The sequence below is a fragment of the Prionailurus viverrinus genome, chromosome E3 (genome assembly GCF_022837055.1).
Source record: "Prionailurus viverrinus isolate Anna chromosome E3, UM_Priviv_1.0, whole genome shotgun sequence".
Taxonomy (NCBI): Eukaryota; Metazoa; Chordata; class Mammalia; order Carnivora; family Felidae; genus Prionailurus; species Prionailurus viverrinus.
Window position 1 is genome coordinate 25,587,168 of NC_062576.1, and position 19,584 is coordinate 25,606,751.

The following is a 19,584-nucleotide window of genomic DNA, read 5'->3' on the forward strand; positions in this document are numbered from 1 at the left end:
TTGTCTGTATTGATATACATGATGAGGAAAGTCTTGTATTATAAGATTTAAAAAAAAAAGCAGAATATAAGATTATAAAAGCCAGAGAAGAAAGCCGGTGGGAACAAGTCCATTCATGAAAGTGTATTAAGAAATCCCAGATATTACCATGATCGAATTGAGGCACTAAGAGAGACATGCATGGGGATATGGATTATCCTTTGGCTTCTGGGAGCTTCCACCAGCCACCATCAGAAATACTAACTTGGGGAATCCAGTTTGAACATTGCCTAGCTTAATAGTTTTCAAAGTATGTTTTGGGGATCTTTAGAATCAGAGTCATTTTGGGGTACTTTAACTTGTTACCCTATTTGCGTTATTTCTCTCATTATTTACATATACAGACATACATACACACATATGAATATACACATATATATGTATACACACATTTTTTTCTAAATCTTTTGAAAGTTAGTTGCAGACATTACTCTCTTCACATTTAAATTCTTCAGCATTCATCCTTGAAACATAAGGACATTCTCCTGTATAACAATAGTACTGTTTCACACCTAAAATAATTAACCATAATTCCTTAATACAATTTATACCCATTCCAAACTAAAATCTCCTCAATTGTCTCAAAATGTCTTTTTTTTTTTTTTTAAAGATCTAGGATCCAAACAAGATCCATGTGATGCATTTTGTTGTTATGTTTTGTTGGTCTTTTCTAACCTGGACGAATCCTTCTGCTTTGGTTCCCATGCCATTGCCTTTGAATCCAGGTGAGTAATCTTGTTGAATACCTCACATACTGCATGTGTGTGATTGTTTCCTCATTGCTGTGGTCTGAATATTTGCATTCCCCATCCCACATTTGTTTTGAAATCCTATCCCCCAAGGTGATGTAATTAGGAGGTGGGGACTTTGGGAGGTTATTAGGGATCACCTAATAGTATTTATTTATTTATTTATTTATTTATTTATTTATTTATTTATTTATTTATTTTTGAGAGATATAGAGAGACAGAGTGCAAGCAGGGGAGGGGCAGAGAGAGAGGGAGACACAGAATCCAAAGCAGGCTCCAGGCTCTGAGCTGTCAGCACAAAGCCTGAACCCACAAGCTGTGGTCTCAAACCCACAAACTGTGAGATCATGACCTGAGCCGAACGTTGGACAGTTAACTGACTGTGCCACCCAGGCAGCCAAAACTACAATGTTTTTTAACCAATTGCAATGATTATTCTTTTTGATGCCTAAATTTTATCAAGTTAGGTCAATGACAGCCCTTTGACATGCCCCCATCATTATTTGATTACTTCTGTCTTTCTGATATAACAAGAGGTCCCAGGCTTACCTGGTATTTTCTCTGCTCTACACTTGGAAACATCAATTTCTCACAGGATCTCCTTGAAAAGGGAATGGTATTTAGAAGTCATGATCTAGGCTCTATGTTGATTCATTACTATTAGACACCATTGTTTTGAGGACATTTTAAGCATACAGAACTGAGAAAAACAATTTCCAAATCAAAATTAACATTACAGGTTTTTTTTTTTTAATGTTTAAGGAACATTTGTTTATCTTTTCCTGTAAACTGTCTATTCATGTATTTTGCCTAATTTCCTATCAAGTTTGATATTTTTCTTCTTTAAGAATTCTGGATATATCACGGATACAAACTCTATATTTTTTATATAACTTGCCAATATTTTTACTCAGTACTTCATTTGTAATATCTGACCCCCATTAACCAGCCTGGAGCTAACTTCTGAAGAAGGGCTCCTATTCACACAGGCAAAATATGGGCAGAAGAAAATGGAACTCATGTTTTTCAGCTGTCAGGCACTGTTCTGGTTGAACATTTTCTCATTTGCAGCTCATAAAATGTCTTTGAATATTATTTCTTACCTGAAATCTACATGGCTAACATGTTTTAAAATTCAGTATTTTTCAGTTTTTATTAAGGTGATAATGATATCTAGAGCCATGCTACTCCCCTTGCAGGATCGGAAGCTGCATCTTGAGATCATACTCATAAAGAGTTCTGCATTGGTGAATATTCCTATTAATTAGAACGAATAAAGACTATACATGGTTTCACTTCCTGATAGGTTGGGTTTTGTTGCCAAAGGAGATATGAAAAACACTTTTGTTTTCCAGAGCTTCTCAGATTTCGGAATGGTAGATAAGAGATGTTGGACCTCTATCACCCTGTCTTTATAGGGAGGGGATAGGAGTTTTGGTGTTTGTTTGTTAACAAAACACATCCTCTGACTTTTATCCTTTTCTTCTTTTTCTCTTTGTTTTGTAAGGCAGGGAGGAGGGAGCAAACTTCAGAGCATGAGGATTCAAGTGAATCCCATGAAAACTGTGGTGTCTCTCCACTTCTCTTCCCTCCCCCCGCCTGCAGCCGGGGTGAGACTGAGATGTGTAGCCCCTCTGACAGCCCAGTATTCTTTATAACCAACATTTAACCAATATTCGTTGTACACTTGTTCAACATCTGTTTGGGGGAAAGGCTGTTTGCTGTATGGGGAGGTGAAAAAGAAGGGCATAGGTGACAGCATGCAGCCTCATCCCCAGAGTTCCAAGCAAATCAGCTGTGCCGCCAGACTTGCATGCCCCTCTTAGGCAGAATGGAAGCTCTGCAGTTGGTCTGAACTACTTTCCATAGTTGGGTGTGTTGCAACTACTTGCTTTTTCTCATGTGTCTTTTATAGGATTCTTTTATTTTCCTGTTTTTTAATGTTTGTTTATTTATTTATTTATTTATTTATTTATTTATTTATTTATTTTTGTTTTATTTTTGTTTATTTTTTTCAATATATGAAATTTATTGTCAAATTGGTTTCAAAACACACCCAGTGCTCATCCCAAAAGGTGCCCTCCTCAATACCCATCACCCACCCTCCCCTCCCTCCCACCTCCCATCAACCCTCAGTTTGTTCTCAGTTTTTAAGAGTCTCTTGCACTTTGGCTCTCTCCCACTCTAACCTTTTTTTTTTCCTTCCCCTCCCCCATGGGTTTCTGTTAAGTTTCTCAGGATAAGTTTCACATAAGAGTGAAAACATTAGGATTCTTACAAAGTATCCCAAATTACTTCCAGCCACACACTCTCAGTCTCTCTGAGAGGAATTATAATACTACATATTTCTTTGTCTTATTACATTTCTGGTTCCCTTTATAGATTAAGCCCCAGACAAATATGCTGTAGGCCCTAGTCTGTAATGAAATATTTCCCCATTTGGGGGTTGTCTCACTTCATTGTCTCTCCCTTAAATGGCTGCATAAGCCCTCCTTCTGTCCCGTGGGAGTGTTATGGTTTTTATATTCTGGATTCTCATGTCCTGTCTCCTTTTCCATCAAAACCAACCTATCCTGTCTCCTTGTGCCTCAGGGCACTACTGAAAATCTGCTAAGTGATTTCATCATGTAAAGAAATGACTGGATTAATGATCCATTTCTCCCCCAGTTTTGATCTTTGAGATAATAATACCTGTACTCAAAGTTCCCTAATGGCGAGCAGGTATTTTAGGTCATAGCATGTAAGTGGAAGGACTGTATATTGAGGACTTTTAATTTCATAATCAGCACATCACCCTATGTTATTACCTCTTGCACACATAGCTTTCATATGAATTACACTATGTGGAGTTTTAAAAAGTAGCTTCTGTTTGTAGCACATTTGATAGCTAATGGGATACTATCTTTACTTTGTAGCAAGCTCTTAAAAATCAATCAGAAAAAGACAAACATTCATATATTAAAATGAGAGAGAGACCAATAAACATAAGAAAAATTTCAATCTTACTAATAATCAAAGAACAAATAAGACTAGCATGCAATATTTTTCACTTCTCACATTGGCAAAAACTTAAAATCTGATAATATCCTGTGTAACTTGCTCTTCTACTGTGTGAAAGAGTTTTTGTAAATTTGGTGTTATTTCTCCCATAAATTTTTTTTATATATATGAAATTTATTGACAAATTGGTTTCCATACAACACCCAGTGCTCATCCCAAAAGGTGCCCTCCTCAATACCCATCACCCACCCTCCCCTCCCTCCCACCCCCCATCAACCCTCAGTTTGTTCTCAGTTTTTAACAGTCTCTTATGCTTTGGCTCTCTCCCACTCTAACCTCTTTTTTTTTTTTCCTTCCCCTCCCCCATGGGTTCCTGTTAAGTTTCTCAGGATCCACATAAGAGTGAAACCATATGGTATCTGTCTTTCTCTGTATGGCTTATTTCACTTAGCATCACACTCTCCAGTTCCATCCACGTTGCTACAAAAGGCCATATTTCATTTTTTCTCATTGCCATGTAGTATTCCATTGTGTATATAAACCACAATTTCTTTATCCATTCATCAGTTGATGGACATTTAGGCTCTTTCCATAATTTGGCTATTGTTGAGAGTGCTGCTATGAACATTGGGGTACAAGTGCCCCTATGCATCAGTACTCCTGTATCCCTTGGATAAATTCCTAGCAGTGCTATTGCTGGGTCATAGGGTAGGTCTATTTTTAATTTTCTGAGGAACCTCCACACTGCTTTCCAGAGCGGCTGCACCAATTTGCATTCCCACCAACAGTGCAAGAGGGTTCCCGTTTCTCCACATCCTCTCCAGCATCTATAGTCTCCGGATTTGTTCATTTTGGCCACTCTGACTGGCGTGAGGTGATACCTGAGTGTGGTTTTGATTTGTATTTCCCTGATAAGGAGCGACGCTGAACATCTTTTCATGTGCCTGTTGGCCATCTGGATGTCTTCTTTAGAGAAGTGTCTATTCATGTTTTCTGCCCATTTCTTCACTGGGTTATTTGTTTTTCGGGTGTGGAGTTTGGTGAGCTCTTTATAGATTTTGGATACTAGCCCTTTGTCCGATATGTCATTTGCAAATATCTTTTCCCATTCCGTTGGTTGCCTTTTAGTTTTGTTGGTTGTTTCCTTTGCTGTGCAGAAGCTTTTTATCTTCATAAGGTCCCAGTAATTCACTTTTGCTTTTAATTCCCTTGCCTTTGGGGATGTATCGAGTAAGAGATTGCTATGGCTGAGGTCAGAGAGGTCTTTTCCTGTTTTCTCCTCTAAGGTTTTGATGGTTTCCTGTCTCACATTTAGGTACTTTATCCATTTTGAGTTTATTTTTGTGAATGGTGTGAGAAAGCGGTCTAGTTTCAACCTTCTGCATGTTGCTGTCCAGTTCTCCCAGCACCATTTGTTAAAGAGGCTGTCTTTTTTCCATTGGATGTTCTTTCCTGCTTTGTCAAAGATGAGTTGGCCATACGTTTGTGGGTCTAGTTCTGGGGTTTCTATTCTATTCCATAGGTCTGTGTGTCTGTTTTTGTGCCAATACCATGCTGTCTTGATGATTACAGCTTTGTAGTAGAGGCTAAAGTCTGTGATTGTGATGCCTCCTGCTTTGGTCTTCTTCTTCAATATTACTTTGGCTATTCGGGGCCTTTTGTGGTTCCATATGAATTTTAGGATAGCTTGTTCTAGTTTCGAGAAGAATGCTGGTGCAATTTTGATTGGGATTGCATTGAATGTGTAGATAGCTTTGGGTAGTATTGACATTTTGACAGTATTTATTTTTCCAATCCATGAGCAGGGAATGTCTTTCCATTTCTTTAAATCTTCTTCAATTACCTTCATAAGGTTTCTATAGTTTTCAGCATACAGATCCTTTACATCTTTGGTTAGATTTATTCCTAGGTATTTTATTTTATTTTTTTTTTAATTTTTTTTTCAACGTTTATTTATTTTTGGGACAGAGAGAGACAGAGCATGAACGGGGGAGGGGCAGAGAGAGAGGGAGACACAGAATCGGAAACAGGCTCCAGGCTCTGAGCCATCAGCCCAGAGCCTGACGCGGGGCTCAAACTCACGGACCGTGAGATCGTGACCTGGCTGAAGTCGGATGCTTAACCGACTGCGCCACCCAGGCGCCCCAATTCCTAGGTATTTTATGCTTCTTGGTGCAATTATGAATGGGATCAGTTTCTTTATTTGTCTTTCTGTGGCTTCATTGTTAGTGTATAAGAATGCAACTGATTTCTGTACATTGATTTTGTATCCTGCAACTTTGCTGAATTCATGTATCAGTTCTAGCAGACTTTTGGTGGAGTCTATCAGATTTTCCATGTATAATATCATGTCATCTGCAAAAAGCAAAAGCTTGACTTCATCTTTGCCAATTTTGATGTCTTTGATTTCCTTTTGTTGTCTGATTGCTGATGCTAGAACTTCCAGCACTATGTTAAACAACAGCGGTGAGAGTGGGCATCCCTGTCGTCTTCCTGATCTCGGGGAAAAAGCTCTCAGTTTTTCCCCATTGAGGATGATGTTAGCTGTGGGATTTTCATAAATGGCTTTTATGATCTTTAAGTATGTTCCTTCTATCCCGACTTTCTCAAGGGTTTTTATTAAGAAAGGGTGCTGAATTTTGTCAAAGGCCTTTTCTGCATCGGTTGACAGGATCATATGGTTCTTCTCTTTTTTTTTTTGTTAATGTGATGTATCACGTTGATTGATTTGCGAATGTTGAACCAGCTCTGCATCCCAGGAATGAATCCCATTTGATCGTGGTGAATAATTCTTTTTATATGCTGTTGAATTCGATTTGCTAGTATCTTATTGAGAATTTTTGCATCCATATTCATCAGGGATATTGGCCTGTAGTTCTCTTTTTTTACTGGGTCTCTGTCTGGTTTAGGAATCAAAGTAATACTGGCTTCATAGAATGAGTCTGGAAGTTTTCCTTCCCTTTCTATTTCTTGGAATAGCTTGAGAACGATAGGTATTATCTCTGCTTTAGACGTCTGGTAGAACTCCCCTGGGAAGCCATCTGGTCCTGGACTCTTATTTGTTGGGAGATTTTTGATAACCGATTCAATTTCTTCGCTTGTTATGGGTCTGTTCAAGCTTTCTATTTCCTCCTGATTGAGTTTTGGAAGAGTGTGGGTGTTCAGGAATTTGTCCATTTCTTCCAGGTTGTCCAATTTGTTGGCATATAATTTTTCCTAGTATTCCCTGATAATTGTTTGTATCTCTGAGGGATTGGTTGTAATAATTCCATTTTCATTCATGATTTTATCTATTTGGGTCATCTCCCTTTTCTTTTTGAGAAGCCTGGCTAGAGGTTTGTCAATTTTGTTTATTTTTTCAAAAAACCAACTCTTGGTTTCGTTGATCTGCTCTACAGTTTTTTTAGATTCTATATTGTTTATTTCTGCTCTGATCTTTATTATTTCTCTTCTTCTGCTGGGTTTAGGCTGCCTTTGCTGTTCTGCTTCTATTTCCTTTAGGTGTGCTGTTAGATTTTGTATTTGGGATTTTTCTTGTTTCTTGAGATAGGCCTGGATGCAATGTATTTTCCTCTCAGGACTGCCTTTGCTGCATCCCAAAGCGTTTGGATTGTTGTATTTTCATTTTCATTTGTTTCCATATATTTTTTAATTTCTTCTCTAATTGCCTGGTTGACCCACTCATTCGTTAGTAGGGTGTTCTTTCACCTCCATGCTTTTGGAGGTTTTCCAGACTTTTTCCTGTGGTTGATTTCAAGCTTCATAGCATTGTGGTCTGAAAGTATGCATGGTGTAATTTCAATTCTTGTAAACTTATGAAGGGCTGTTTTGTGACCCAGTATATGATCTATCTTGGAGAACGTTCCATGTGCACTCGAGAAGAAAGTACATTCTGTTGCTTTGGGATGCAGAGTTCTAAATATATCTGTCAAGTCCATCTGATCCAATGTGTCATTCAGGGCCCTTGTTTCTTTATTGACCGTGTGTCTAGATGATCTATCCATTTCTGTAAGTGGGGTGTTAAAGTCCCCTGCAATTACCACATTCTTATCAATAAGGTTGCTTATGTTTATGAGTAATTGTTTTATATATTTGGGGGCTCCGGTGTTCGGCGCATAGACATTTATAATTGTTAGCTCTTCCTGATGGATAGACCCTGTAACTATTATATAATGTCCTTCTTCATCTCTTGTTACAGCCTTTAATTTAAAGTCTAGTTTGTCTGATATAAGTATGCCTACTCCAGCTTTCTTTTGGCTTCCAGTAGCATGATAAATAGTTCTCCATCCCCTCACTCTCAATCTAACGGTGTCCTCAGGTCTAAAATGAGTCTCTTGTAGACAGCTAATAGATGGGTCTTGTTTTTTTATCCATTCTGATACCCTATGTCTTTTGGTTGGCGCATTTAATCCATTTACATTCAGTGTTATTATAGAAAGATACGGGTTTAGAGTCATTGTGATGTCTGTATGTTTTATGCTTGTAGAGATGTCTCTGGTACTTTGTCTCACAGGGTCCCCCTTAGGATCTCTTGTAGGGCTGGTTTAGTGGTGACAAATTCCTTCAGTTTTTGTTTGTTTGGGAAGACCGTTATCTCTCCTTCTATTCTAAATGACAGACTTGCTGGATAAAGGATTCTCAGCTGCATATTTTTTCTGTCTAGCACACTGAAAATCTCGTGTAATTCTTTCTGGCCTGCCAAGTTTCAAAAGAGAGATCAGTCACGAGTCTTATAGGTCTCCCTTTATATGTGAGGGCACGTTTACCCCTTGCTGCTTTCAGAATTTTCTCTTTATCCTTATATTTTGCCAGTTTCACTATGATATGTCATGCAGAAGATCGATTCAAGTTACGTCTGAAGGGAGTTCTCTGTGCCTCTTGGATTTCAATGCTTTTTTCCTTCCCCAGTTCAGGGAAGTTCTCAGCTATTATTTCTTCAAGTACCCCTTCAGCACCTTTCCCTCTCTCTTCCTCCTCTGGGATACCAATTATGCGTATATTATTTCTTTTTAGTGTATCACTTAGTTCTCTAATTTTCCCCTCATACTCCTGGATTTTTTTATCTCTCTTTTTCTCAGCTTCCTCTTTTTCCATAACTTTATCTTCTAGTTCACCTATTCTCTCCTCTGCCTCTTCAATCCGAGCCGTGGTGGTTTCCATTTTGTTTTGCATTTCATTTAAAGCGTTTTTCAGCTCCTCGTGACTGTTCCTTAGTCCCTTGATCTCTGTAGCAAGAGATTCTCTGCTGTCCTGTATACTGTTTTCAAGCCCAGCGATTAATTTTATGACTATTATTCTAAATTCACTTTCTGTTATATTATTTAAATCCCTTTTGATCAGCTCATTAGCTGTTGTTATTTCCTGGAGATTCTTCTGAGGGGAATTCTTCCACTTGGTCATTTTGGATAGTCCCTGGCGTGGTGAGGACCTGCAGGGCACTTCCCCTGTGCTGTGGTGTATAACTGGAGTTGGTGGGCGGGGCCGCAGTCCGACCTGATGTCTGCCCCCAGCCCACCGCTGGGGCCACAGTCAGACTGGTGTGTGCCTTCTCTTCCCCTCTCCTAGGGGCGGGATTCACTGTGGGGTGGCGTGGCCCATCTGGGCTACTTGCACCCTGCCCGGCTTGTGATGCTGGGGATCTGGCGAGTTAGCTGGGGTGGGTAGGCAAGTTGCACAGGGGCAGGAGGGGCAGGCTTAGCTCGCTTCTCCTTAGGTGATCCACTTCAGGAGGGGCTCTGTGGCAGTGGGAGGGAGTCAGATCCACTGCCGGAGGTTTGGCTCCGCAGAAGCACAGAGTTGGGTGTTTGCGCGGAGCCTAGCAGTTTCCCTGGCAGGAACCGGTTCCCTTTGGGATTTTGGCTGGGGGATGGGTGGAGGAGATGGTGCTGGCGAGTGCCTTTGTTCCCCACCAAACTGAGCTCTGTCGACCGGGGGCTCAGCAGCTCTCCCTCCCTTTGTCTTCCAGCCTTCCCGCTTTCCGAGTAGAGCTGTTAACTTATGACCTCCCAGACGCTAAGTCATGCTTGCTGTCAGAACACAGTCCGTCAGGCCCCTCCGCTTTTGCAAGCCAGACTCAGGGACTCTGCTTGGCTGGAGAGCCGCCCCTCCGCCCCGGCTCCCTCCCGCCAGTCCGTGGAGCGCACACCACCTCGCCGCCTTTCCTAACCTCTTCTGTGGTCCTCTCGTCTGCGCTTGGGTCTGGCGACTCCGTTCTGCTGATCCTCTGGCGGTTTTCTGGGTTATTTAGCTCTCCCATAAATTTTTGATAGGATTTACCAGTAAAACCACTTGGGACTAGGGCTTTTCTTCTGGTAAGTTTGTTAATAAATATTTCATTTATTATAATACATATTGGATTTTTCAGGCTTTTTGTTTTATTTTGTATGGTAAGTTATAAATTTTTTAAGGAATCTTTTCATTTCATCTATATTGTTGAATTTGTTGACACAAAACTGTTCATAGTATTTTCTTATTATCTTAAAAAAAATTTTTTTAATGTTTATTTATTTTTAAGACGATGCAAGAGACAGAGTGCAAGCAGAGGAGGGGCAGATAGAGGGAGACACAGAATCCAAAGTGGGCTCCAGGCTCTGAGCTATCAGCCCAGAGCCCGACGTGGGGCTCGAACTCACAAACCGTGGGATCATGACCTGAGCCGAAGTCAGACGCTTAACTGACAGAGCCACTCAGGCACCCCTCTTATTATCTTTTTAATATGTGTAAGTGATATCTGTAGTGATAACCCCTTTTTTTCTGATTTTGGCAAACAAAAATTTTATGGTAAAGGATGATCATCTGAGTGTTTGTAAAGTAAAAAAATTGAAAAACAAAACAAGGCTGCTGGGTGGCTCAGTTGGTTAAGTGTCTGACTCTTGGTTTCAGCTCAAGTCATGATTGATTTCATGGTTCATGAGTTTGAGCCTGGAATTGGGCTCTGCACTGACACCATGGGGCCTGCTTGGGATTCTCTCTCTCTCCCTCTCTCTCTCTGCCCTTCCCCTGCTCACATGCTCTCTCTCTCAAAATAAATAAACTTTAAAAAACGAAAACAAAAAAAAAAGCCCTCTGAATGGCCAACAATAAGAGATTAGTAAAGTAAAAAACTTTACCATTTTGACAGAATGAACTACTATATGGCTCTTAAAATCATCCTAAACTATAGGGGTGGCTGGGTGGCTCAGTCAATTGAATGTCCAACTTTGGCTCAGGTCATGATCTCACATTCTGTGAGTTTGGGCCCCACATTGAGTTCTGTGCTGACAGCTCAGAGCCTGGAGCCTACTTTGGATTCTGTGTCTCCCTCTCTCTCTCTGACCCTCCCCTGCTCAAACTCACTTTCTCTCTCTTTCTCAACTAAGCATTTAAAAATTTATATTAAACTATAATGAAATACTATGGCATACATACCAGAATGACTAAAATTTAAAAGGTTCACAACAACAAGTGTTGGTGAGGGTGTGGAGCAAATGGAACTTTTTAAAAAAAGCTTTTCTTTAAATTAGTTAACATTTAGTTTAATATCAGTTTCAGGTGTACAATTTAGTGTTTAGTGATTCAGCACTTTCATACAATACCAGGTATTCATCACAAGTGAAAAACGTGTATTCTGCTACTTTGTGATTGAATGTTGTGAATATATTTGTTAAGTCCATCTTGTCCAGTGTGTCATTCAAAGCCATTGTTTCCTTGTTGATCTTCTGCTTAGATATGTCCATTGCTATAAGTGGGGTGTTAAAGAGCCCTACTATTATTGTGTTATTATAAATTAGTTTCTTTATGTTTGTGATTAATTGATTTACATATTTGGCTTCTTTCAAGTTGGGGGCCTAAATACTTATAATTGTTTGATCTTGTTGGACAGACCCCTTTATTATGATATAGTGTGTTTCTTCATCTCTTATTACACTCTTTGGCTTAAAATCTAGTTTGTCTGATAGAAATACAGATACTCCAGCTTTCTTTTGATATCTATTTGCATGATCAGTGATTCTCCACCCCCTCACTTTCAATCTGAAGGTGTCTTTGGGTCTAAAATTAGTCTCTTGCAAGCAGCATATTGATGGGTTTTGGGTGTTTTTTTAAATTTTTTCTTAATGTTTATTTTTGAGAGAGACAGAGACTAATGGGTTAGAGGCAGAGAGAGAGCGAGACACAGAATCCAAAGCAGGCTCCAGGCTCTGAGCTGTCAGCACAGAGCCCAACGCGGGGCTCAAACTGATGAGCTGTGAGATCATGACCTAAGCCAAAGTCGAACGCTCAACCAACTGAGCCACCCAGGCGCCCTGATGGGTTTTGTGTTTAATACATTCTGGTACCCTATGCCTTTTGATTAGAACATTTGGTCTATTTACATTCAGTAATTATTGATAAATATGAATTTAGTGTCATTGTATTATCTATAAAGTTGCTGTTCCCTTGGATTATCTCTGTTCCTTTCTAGTCTTTGTTGCTTTTGGTCTCTCTTTCCTGCTCAAAGGGTTTCCTTTAATATTACTTGCAGAGCTGGTTTAGTGTTCACAAAATCCTTTAGTTTTTGCTTGTCTTGGAAACTCTGTATCTTTCTTTCTATTCTGAATGATGGTCTTGCTGGGTATAGTATTCTTGGCTACATATTTTTCTTATTTAGGGCATTGAATATACTATGCCACTCCTGTCTGGCCTGACAAGTTTCTGTGGACAGGTCTGTTGCTAACCTTACATGTGTCCCCTCATAGGTTAAGGACCTTTTGTCCCTCGCTGCTTTCAGGATTCTATTTTTATCTTTGTGTTTTGTAATTTTCACAATGATGTGTCTTGGTGTTGACCTGTTTTTGTTGATTTTGAGGGGAGTTCTCTGTGCCTCTTGGACTTGAATACCTGTTTCCATCCCCAGGTTAAGGAAGTTCTGAGCTATAATTTGTTCAAAAAAACCTTCTGCCCATGTTTCCTACTTTACCTCTCCTGGGATCCCTATGAAACAGATATTATTGTGCTTTATGGAATCGCTGAGTTCTCTAAGTTTATATATGTGATCTCATAGTTTTCCCTCCATCTTCTTTTCACCTTCATTACTTTTCAGAATTGAATCTTTTTTATTATTATTATTCTCAAATTAGTTAACATACAGTGTAGTTTTGGCTTTAGGAGTGGAACCCAGTGATTCACCTCTGACATATGACAGTGCTCATCCTGAAAACTGCCTTCCTTAATGCCTGTCACCCATTTAACCCACATCCAGCCCAGCCCCCATCAACCCTCAGTTTGTTCTCTGTATATAAGAGTTTCTTGTGGTTTGTCTCCCTCACTTTTTTTATCTTATTTTTCCTTCCCTTCCCCTATGTTCATCTGTTAAGTTTCTCAAATTCCATGTATGAGTGAAATGATATGATATCTGTTTTTCTCTGACTGTCTTATTTCACTTATCACAATAACCTCCAGTTCCATCCATGTTGTGGCAAATGGCAAGATTTCATTCTTTTTCATTGCTGAGTAGTATTCCACTGTGTGTGTGTGTGTGTGTGTGTGTGTGTGTGTGTGTGTGTGTGTGTGTATCACATCTTCTTTATCCATTAATCAGTTGATGGACATTTGGACTCTTTCCATAATTTGACTGTTGTTTATAGCACTGCTATAAACACTGGGGTGCATGTGCCCCTTTGAATCAGGATATTTGTATCCATTGGATAAATTCCTAGTAGTGCAATTGTTGGGTTGCTTAATTTTTTGAGAATCTCCGTACTGTTTTCCAGAGTGACTGCACCAATTTGCATTCCCACCAACAGTGCAATAGGGTTACCCTTTCTCCACACCGTCAATAACATCTGTTGTTGCCTGAGTTGTTAATTTTAGCCACCCTGACCAGTGTGAGGTGGTATGTGATTGTGGTTTTGGTTTTTATTTCCCTGATGATGAGTGGTGTTGAGCATTTTTTCATGTGTCTGTTAGCCATTGAATGTCTTCTTCGGAAAAGTGTCTGTTCATGTCTTTTTCCCATTTCTTCACTGGATTGTTTGTTTTTTTGAATGTTGAGTTTGATAAGTTCCCTACAGATTTTGGATATTAACCCTTTATTTGATAATGTCATTTGCAAATATCTTCTCCCATTCCGTTGGTTGCCTTTTAGTTGTCCTGATTCTTTCCTTTGCTGTGCAGAACCTTTTTATCTTGATGAGGTCCCAGGAGTTTATTTTTGTTTTTGTTTCTCTTGCCTCTAGAAACATGTCAAGTAGGAAGATGCTGTGGCTGAGATCACAAAGGTGGTTGCCTGTTTTCTCCTCCAGGATTTTGATGGCTTCCCGTTTTACATCTAGGTCTTTCATCCATTTTGAGTTTATTTTTATGCATGGTGTAAGAAAGTGGTCTAGGTTCTGTATGTTGCTGTCCAGTTTTCCCACCCCATTTGCTAAAGAGACTGTCTTTTTTCCATTGGATATTCTTTCCTGCTTTGTCAAAGATTAGTTGGCCATATGTTTGTGGTCCATGTCTGGGTTCTCTATTCTGTTCCACTGATCGATGTGTCTGTTCTTGTGCCAGTACCATATGGTCTTGATGATTACAGCTCTGTAATACAGCTTGAAGTCCAGCATTGTGATACCTCCAGCTTTGGTTTTCTTTTCAGGGTTTCTTTGGCTATTTGGGGTCTTTTCTGGTTCCATATAAATTTTAGAATTGTTTGTTCTAGCTCTGTGAAGAATTCTGGTGTTATTTTGATAGGGATTGCATTGAATATGTAGATTGCTTTGGGTAGTATCAACATTTTAACAATATTTATTCTTCTAATCCATGAGCATGGAATATTCTTCCATTTTTTTATGTTTTCAATTTCTTTCATAAGCTTTCTGTAGTTTTCAGTGCATAGATTTATCACCTCTTTGCTTAGGGTATTCCTAGGTATTTTATGGGTTTTGGTGCAATTGTAAATGGGATCGATTCCTGGATTTCTCTTTCTGCTTCATTATTGGTGTATATAAATGCAACTGATTTCCATACATTGATTTTATATCCTGCAACTTTCCTGAATCCATGGATTAGCTCTAGCAATTTTTTGGTGGAGTCTTTTGGGTTTTCCACCTACACTATCGTGTTTTCTGCAAAGAGTGAAAGTTTGACTTCCTCCTTGCTGATTTGGATGACGAATATTTCATTGTGTTATCTTATGGCTGAGGCCAGGACTTCCAACACTATATTGAATAACAGTGGTGAGAGTGGACAGCCTTGTCGTGTTTTTGACTTATGAGGAAAGCTCTCAGTCTTTCCCTACTGAGGATGACATTAGTAGTGGTTCTCTCATATATGGATTTTATGATCTTGAGGGTTGATCCTTCTCTCCATACTTTTTTGAGGGTTTTTTATCAAGAAAGAATACTGTATTTTGTCAATACATTTTCAACATCTATTGAGAGGATCAAATGGTTCTTGTCCTTCTTTTTTTTTTTTTTATTAATGTGATGTATCACATTGATTGATTTGTACATATTGAAGCAGCCCTGTATCCCAGGAATAAATCCCACTTGATTGTGGTGAATAATTCTTTTAATGTATTGTTGGATCCGGTTTGCTACTATCTTGTTGAGAATTTTTGTATCCATGTTCATTAGGGAATTTGGTCTGTAGTTCCTTTTAGTGAGGTCTTTGGTTTTAGAGTCAAGAAAATTCTGGACTTGTAGAATGAGTTTGGGTGTGTTCCTTCCATTTATGTTTTTGGAACAGCTTCAAAAGAATAGATGTTAACTCCGCTTTAAATGTTTGGTAGCATTCCCCTGGAAAGCCATCCACCCCTGAACTCTTGTTTGTTGAGGGATTTTTGATTACTGATTCAATTTCTGTATTGGTGATGGGTCTGTTCAAATTCCTGTTTCATTTTGGTAATTTATATATGTTTAGAAATTTGTCCATTTTTTCCAGATTGCCCAATTTGTTAGCATATGATTGCTCATAATGTTCTCTTATTATTGTTTGTATTTATGCAGCACTGGTTGTGATCTCTTCTCTTTCATTCATGATTTTATCTATTTGGTCCTTTCCTTTTTCTTTTTAATCAATCTGGCTAGGTATTTATCAGTTTTGTTATTCTTTCAAAGAACCAACTTCTGGTCTAATTGATGTGTTCTACTGCTTTTTTGTTTGTTTGTTTTTAATTTCAATATCATTTATTTCTGCTCTAATCTTTATTATTTCCCTTCTGATAGTTTTAGGCCTTATTTGCTGTTCTTTTTCCAGTTCTGTTAGGTGGAAGGTTAGGTTGTGTATTTGAGACCTTTAGTCCTTCTTTAGGATGGGCTGGGTTGCTATATACTTCCCTCTTAAGACCGCCTTTGCTGCATCCCAGAGGTTTGGGGCTGTCATGTTTTCATTTTCTTGGCTTCCGTGTACTTTTAATTTCCTCTTTAATTTCTTGGTTAGCCCATTCATTCTTTAGTAGGATGTTCTTTCATCTCCAAGGATTCATGGTCTTTACAAATTTTTTCCTGTGGTTGATTTCGAGTGTCGTAGTGTTGTGGTCTGAAAATATGCCAGGTATGATCTGAGTCTTTTTGTACTTGTTGAGAGCTGATTTGTGACCCAGTATGTGATCTATTCTGGAGGATGTTCCATGTGCACTCGAGAAGAATGTGTATTCTTCTGCTTTAGGATGAAAATTTCTGAATGTATCTGTTAAGTCCATCTGGTCCAGTGTGTCATTCAAAGCCATTGTTTCCTTGTTGATTTTCTGCTTAAATGATCTGTCCATTGTTGTAAGTGGGGTATTGAAGTCCCCTACTCTTATGGTATTATTATCAATGAGCTTGTTTATGCTTGTGATTAACTGATTTGTATATTTGGCTTCTCCACTTTGGGGCATAAATATTTATAATTGTTAAATCTTCTTGTTGGATAGACCCCTTAATTTTTATATGATGCCCTTCTTAATCTCTTGTTACAGTCTTTATTTTAAAATCTAGTTTGCCTGATATAAGTATGGCTATACCAGCTTTCTTTTGACAACCATTAGCATGATAGATGGTTCTACATCCCCTTACTTTCAATCTGCATGTGTCTTTAGGTCTAAAATGAGTCTCTTGTAAGCAGCATAGAGATGGGTCTTATTTTCTTATCCATTCTGATACCCTATGTCTTTTGATGGGAGCATTTAGTCCATTGACATCTAGAGTGAGTACTAAAAGATAAGATTTTAGCACCATTGTGTCGCCTTTTGAATTGGTATTTCTGGTGATGTTCTCTGGTCCTTCCTAGTCTTTGTTGATTTTGGTCTTTTTTGTTTTGTTTTGTCTTTCTCCACTCAAATAGTCCCCCTTAAAATTTCTTGCAGGGCTGGTTTAGTGGTCACAAACACCTTTAGTTTTTGTTTGTCTTGGAAACTCTTTATCTCTCCTATTTTGAATGTCAGCCTTGCTGGATAAAGAATTCTTGGTTGCATATTTTTCTGATTCAGCCTGTTGAATATATTCTGCCACTCCTTCTGGCCTGCCAAGTTTCTGCGGATAGGTCTCCAGTGAACCTGATCTTTCTTCCCTTATAGGTTAAGGACTTTTTCCTTTTCCCCCTGCTGCTTTTGTAACTCTTTCCTTGTCTGTGTATTTTGTGAATTTGACTATGACATGCCTTGGTGATGGTCAGCTTTTGTTGAATCTATTGGGAGGTCCCTGTGCTTCTTGGATTTTGATGTCTGTGTCATTCCCCAGATTAGGAAAGTTTTCTGTTATAATTTGTGCACACAAAACTTCTGCCCTTTTTTCTCTCTCTTCATCTTCTTGGATGCCTATGACTCAGCAATTATTCCTTTTTAACAAATCACCTAGTTTTCTAAGTCATGTATCGTGATCATTTGCCTTTGTTTCCCTCTTTTTTCCTGCTTCATTATTTTCCATAATTTTGTTTTCTAAATAGTGGATTCACTGCTCTGCTTCATTCATACTTGGTGTCTTGGGATCCATTTGAGATTGCATCTTGGTTATAGCACTTTTAATTTCATCCTGACTAGATTTTATTTTTTTATCTCCAAAGAAAAGGATTCTATGCTTTTTTCAACTCAAGCTAGTATTCTTACCATGGTTCATATTTCTAGTTCAGATATTTTGCTTATTTCTATGTTTATTAATCTCCTGGCTGTCCTTTCTTCCTTTTCTTTCTTTTGGGGTGAATTCCTTCATTTTCTCATTTTGGAGGGAGAAAAAACTAATAAAGTAAAAAATTAAAATTAAAAAATCAAAAACAAAGCAAAAAATCAAATAAAGGAAGCTACAGTCTAGGTGTGTTTTGGTCTCATTGTTGAAAGAAGCTTCATAGAGTACAGAAAAAAGGGAAAGAAGGAAAAAATGTAAGAAAAAAATAAAAAATTATAAAATAAAATGAAATAAAGAAAATGGAAAAGAATAAAAAATTAAAAAAATAAAAAATAAAGTAAAAACATGAAAATAAAAGTAAAATTTTCTCTTTCTGTATCCAGGATGAGGAGTAAAAGAAAGGGGGGGGGGGAGGGAAGAAAAAAAATTTAAGCAAACACAGAAACAAAGAAAACAAACAAATAAATGAGCCAGTGAACAGAATGAAAACTGAATGAAGCTACATCCAGTTTCCCCTACTACTGAAACTATGAAGCCTTCTATAGTCCATAAACTATGCAGGTGGAGTAACTTGTGCTGGTTTTCTAGCGGATATGTTTGGAGGGCATGGCTGAGTGGGGCTTGCTGTAATGGTTCCATTCTCTGCTGGGTGGTGCTGCTTAACTTACTGGGGTGGATCACTGTGGTGCACATGCATGAGTGTGTATGCATGTGTGCAGGAGAGGTGGAAATGGCTTCATCCAGCTTCCTACTGTCTAGCACAGGAACACTGTGCTCTCAGCAACCCATGATCAAGCACCCCTCCATTGTCTCAGCTTTCTGTTCTCTCCCCACCTCTACCCTGTCTATGTCCAAGCTTTCCACCTGCCAGGCAGCACCTCCATCCAGAGTTTTATCTGAGATAGGGTTGTGTTTCAAACCCCACACTTTAGAGACCCCTGTGGCTTGGACCCATGCTGACTGTCTGGCGGAGGGTCTTGCTGAGCAATGGCTGGGTGCCAGCTTGCCCCAGAAAATGTTCTTGCGATCGCACAGTGGCAGAGGTTCAGAGATTATGGCAAATCACAACACACAGCTGGCTCCAGATTTCACTGCACTCTGGCATTTTCCTCCCAATTCCAGCAAATGTGGCTGCTCTCCTGGGTCTGCTGGGACCTTTGCCTCTGGGGATGCTGTATGGCCTCTATGAAATGCACTCCAAGCAGGAGAACCTCTTCGCCCTGGGTGGTACATGGATCCCTCAGACTGGTCTGCTTGCTCATGGGGATTTGCCCTGCTTCCTCACCAGAGGACCACTAGACACTGAGCTCTGAATGTTCATGCCCTGTGCTCCACTGTTTATAGAATCCTGGTGGTATTGAAACCCTCTCCTGTCTTCCCCTCAATGGTTTTGGGGGAACAGATTTGTTGTTCAGTCCCCTGAGAGTGTTTTCACTCTTTATCTTTCTCTCCAGCTACTTTCGGAGGAGTGCTTTTCTTGCACGATCCCATTAAGCTGCATTCTCCCCCCTTTCCCTTTCTCTATCCTCTCTGCAAAAATAGCTCCCCACCCTCCATAGCTTTTCTTTCCCCCAGCTCACCTCTCCGTACCATGTACCTGCTGAGTTCTGTGGCTCAAGTTATGCAGATGGTTGTGTTAACTCTTAGATCAGTTTCCTAGATGTTCAAAATGATTTGGTGCTGATCTGGCTGAATTTCAGGGATGAGATAAGCTCAGAGTCTCCAACTAGAGACCACATTTATAATGATCAAAC

At 39.2% G+C, this 19,584-nt stretch overlaps 1 protein-coding gene across 1 annotated transcript in view; it reads left to right on the plus strand.

The window, feature by feature from the left end:
- The first annotated feature begins 649 nt into the window (after positions 1-649).
- LOC125154854 (transport and Golgi organization protein 1 homolog) overlaps positions 650-19,584 on the plus strand; it is a 50,092-nt gene continuing 31,157 nt past the window's right edge. Inside the window, exon 1 of the mRNA XM_047839571.1 lies at positions 650-764. Within this exon, the coding sequence (XP_047695527.1) occupies positions 677-764 (88 nt within the window). The 5' untranslated portion in view covers positions 650-676. The remainder of the gene's footprint in view (positions 765-19,584) is intronic.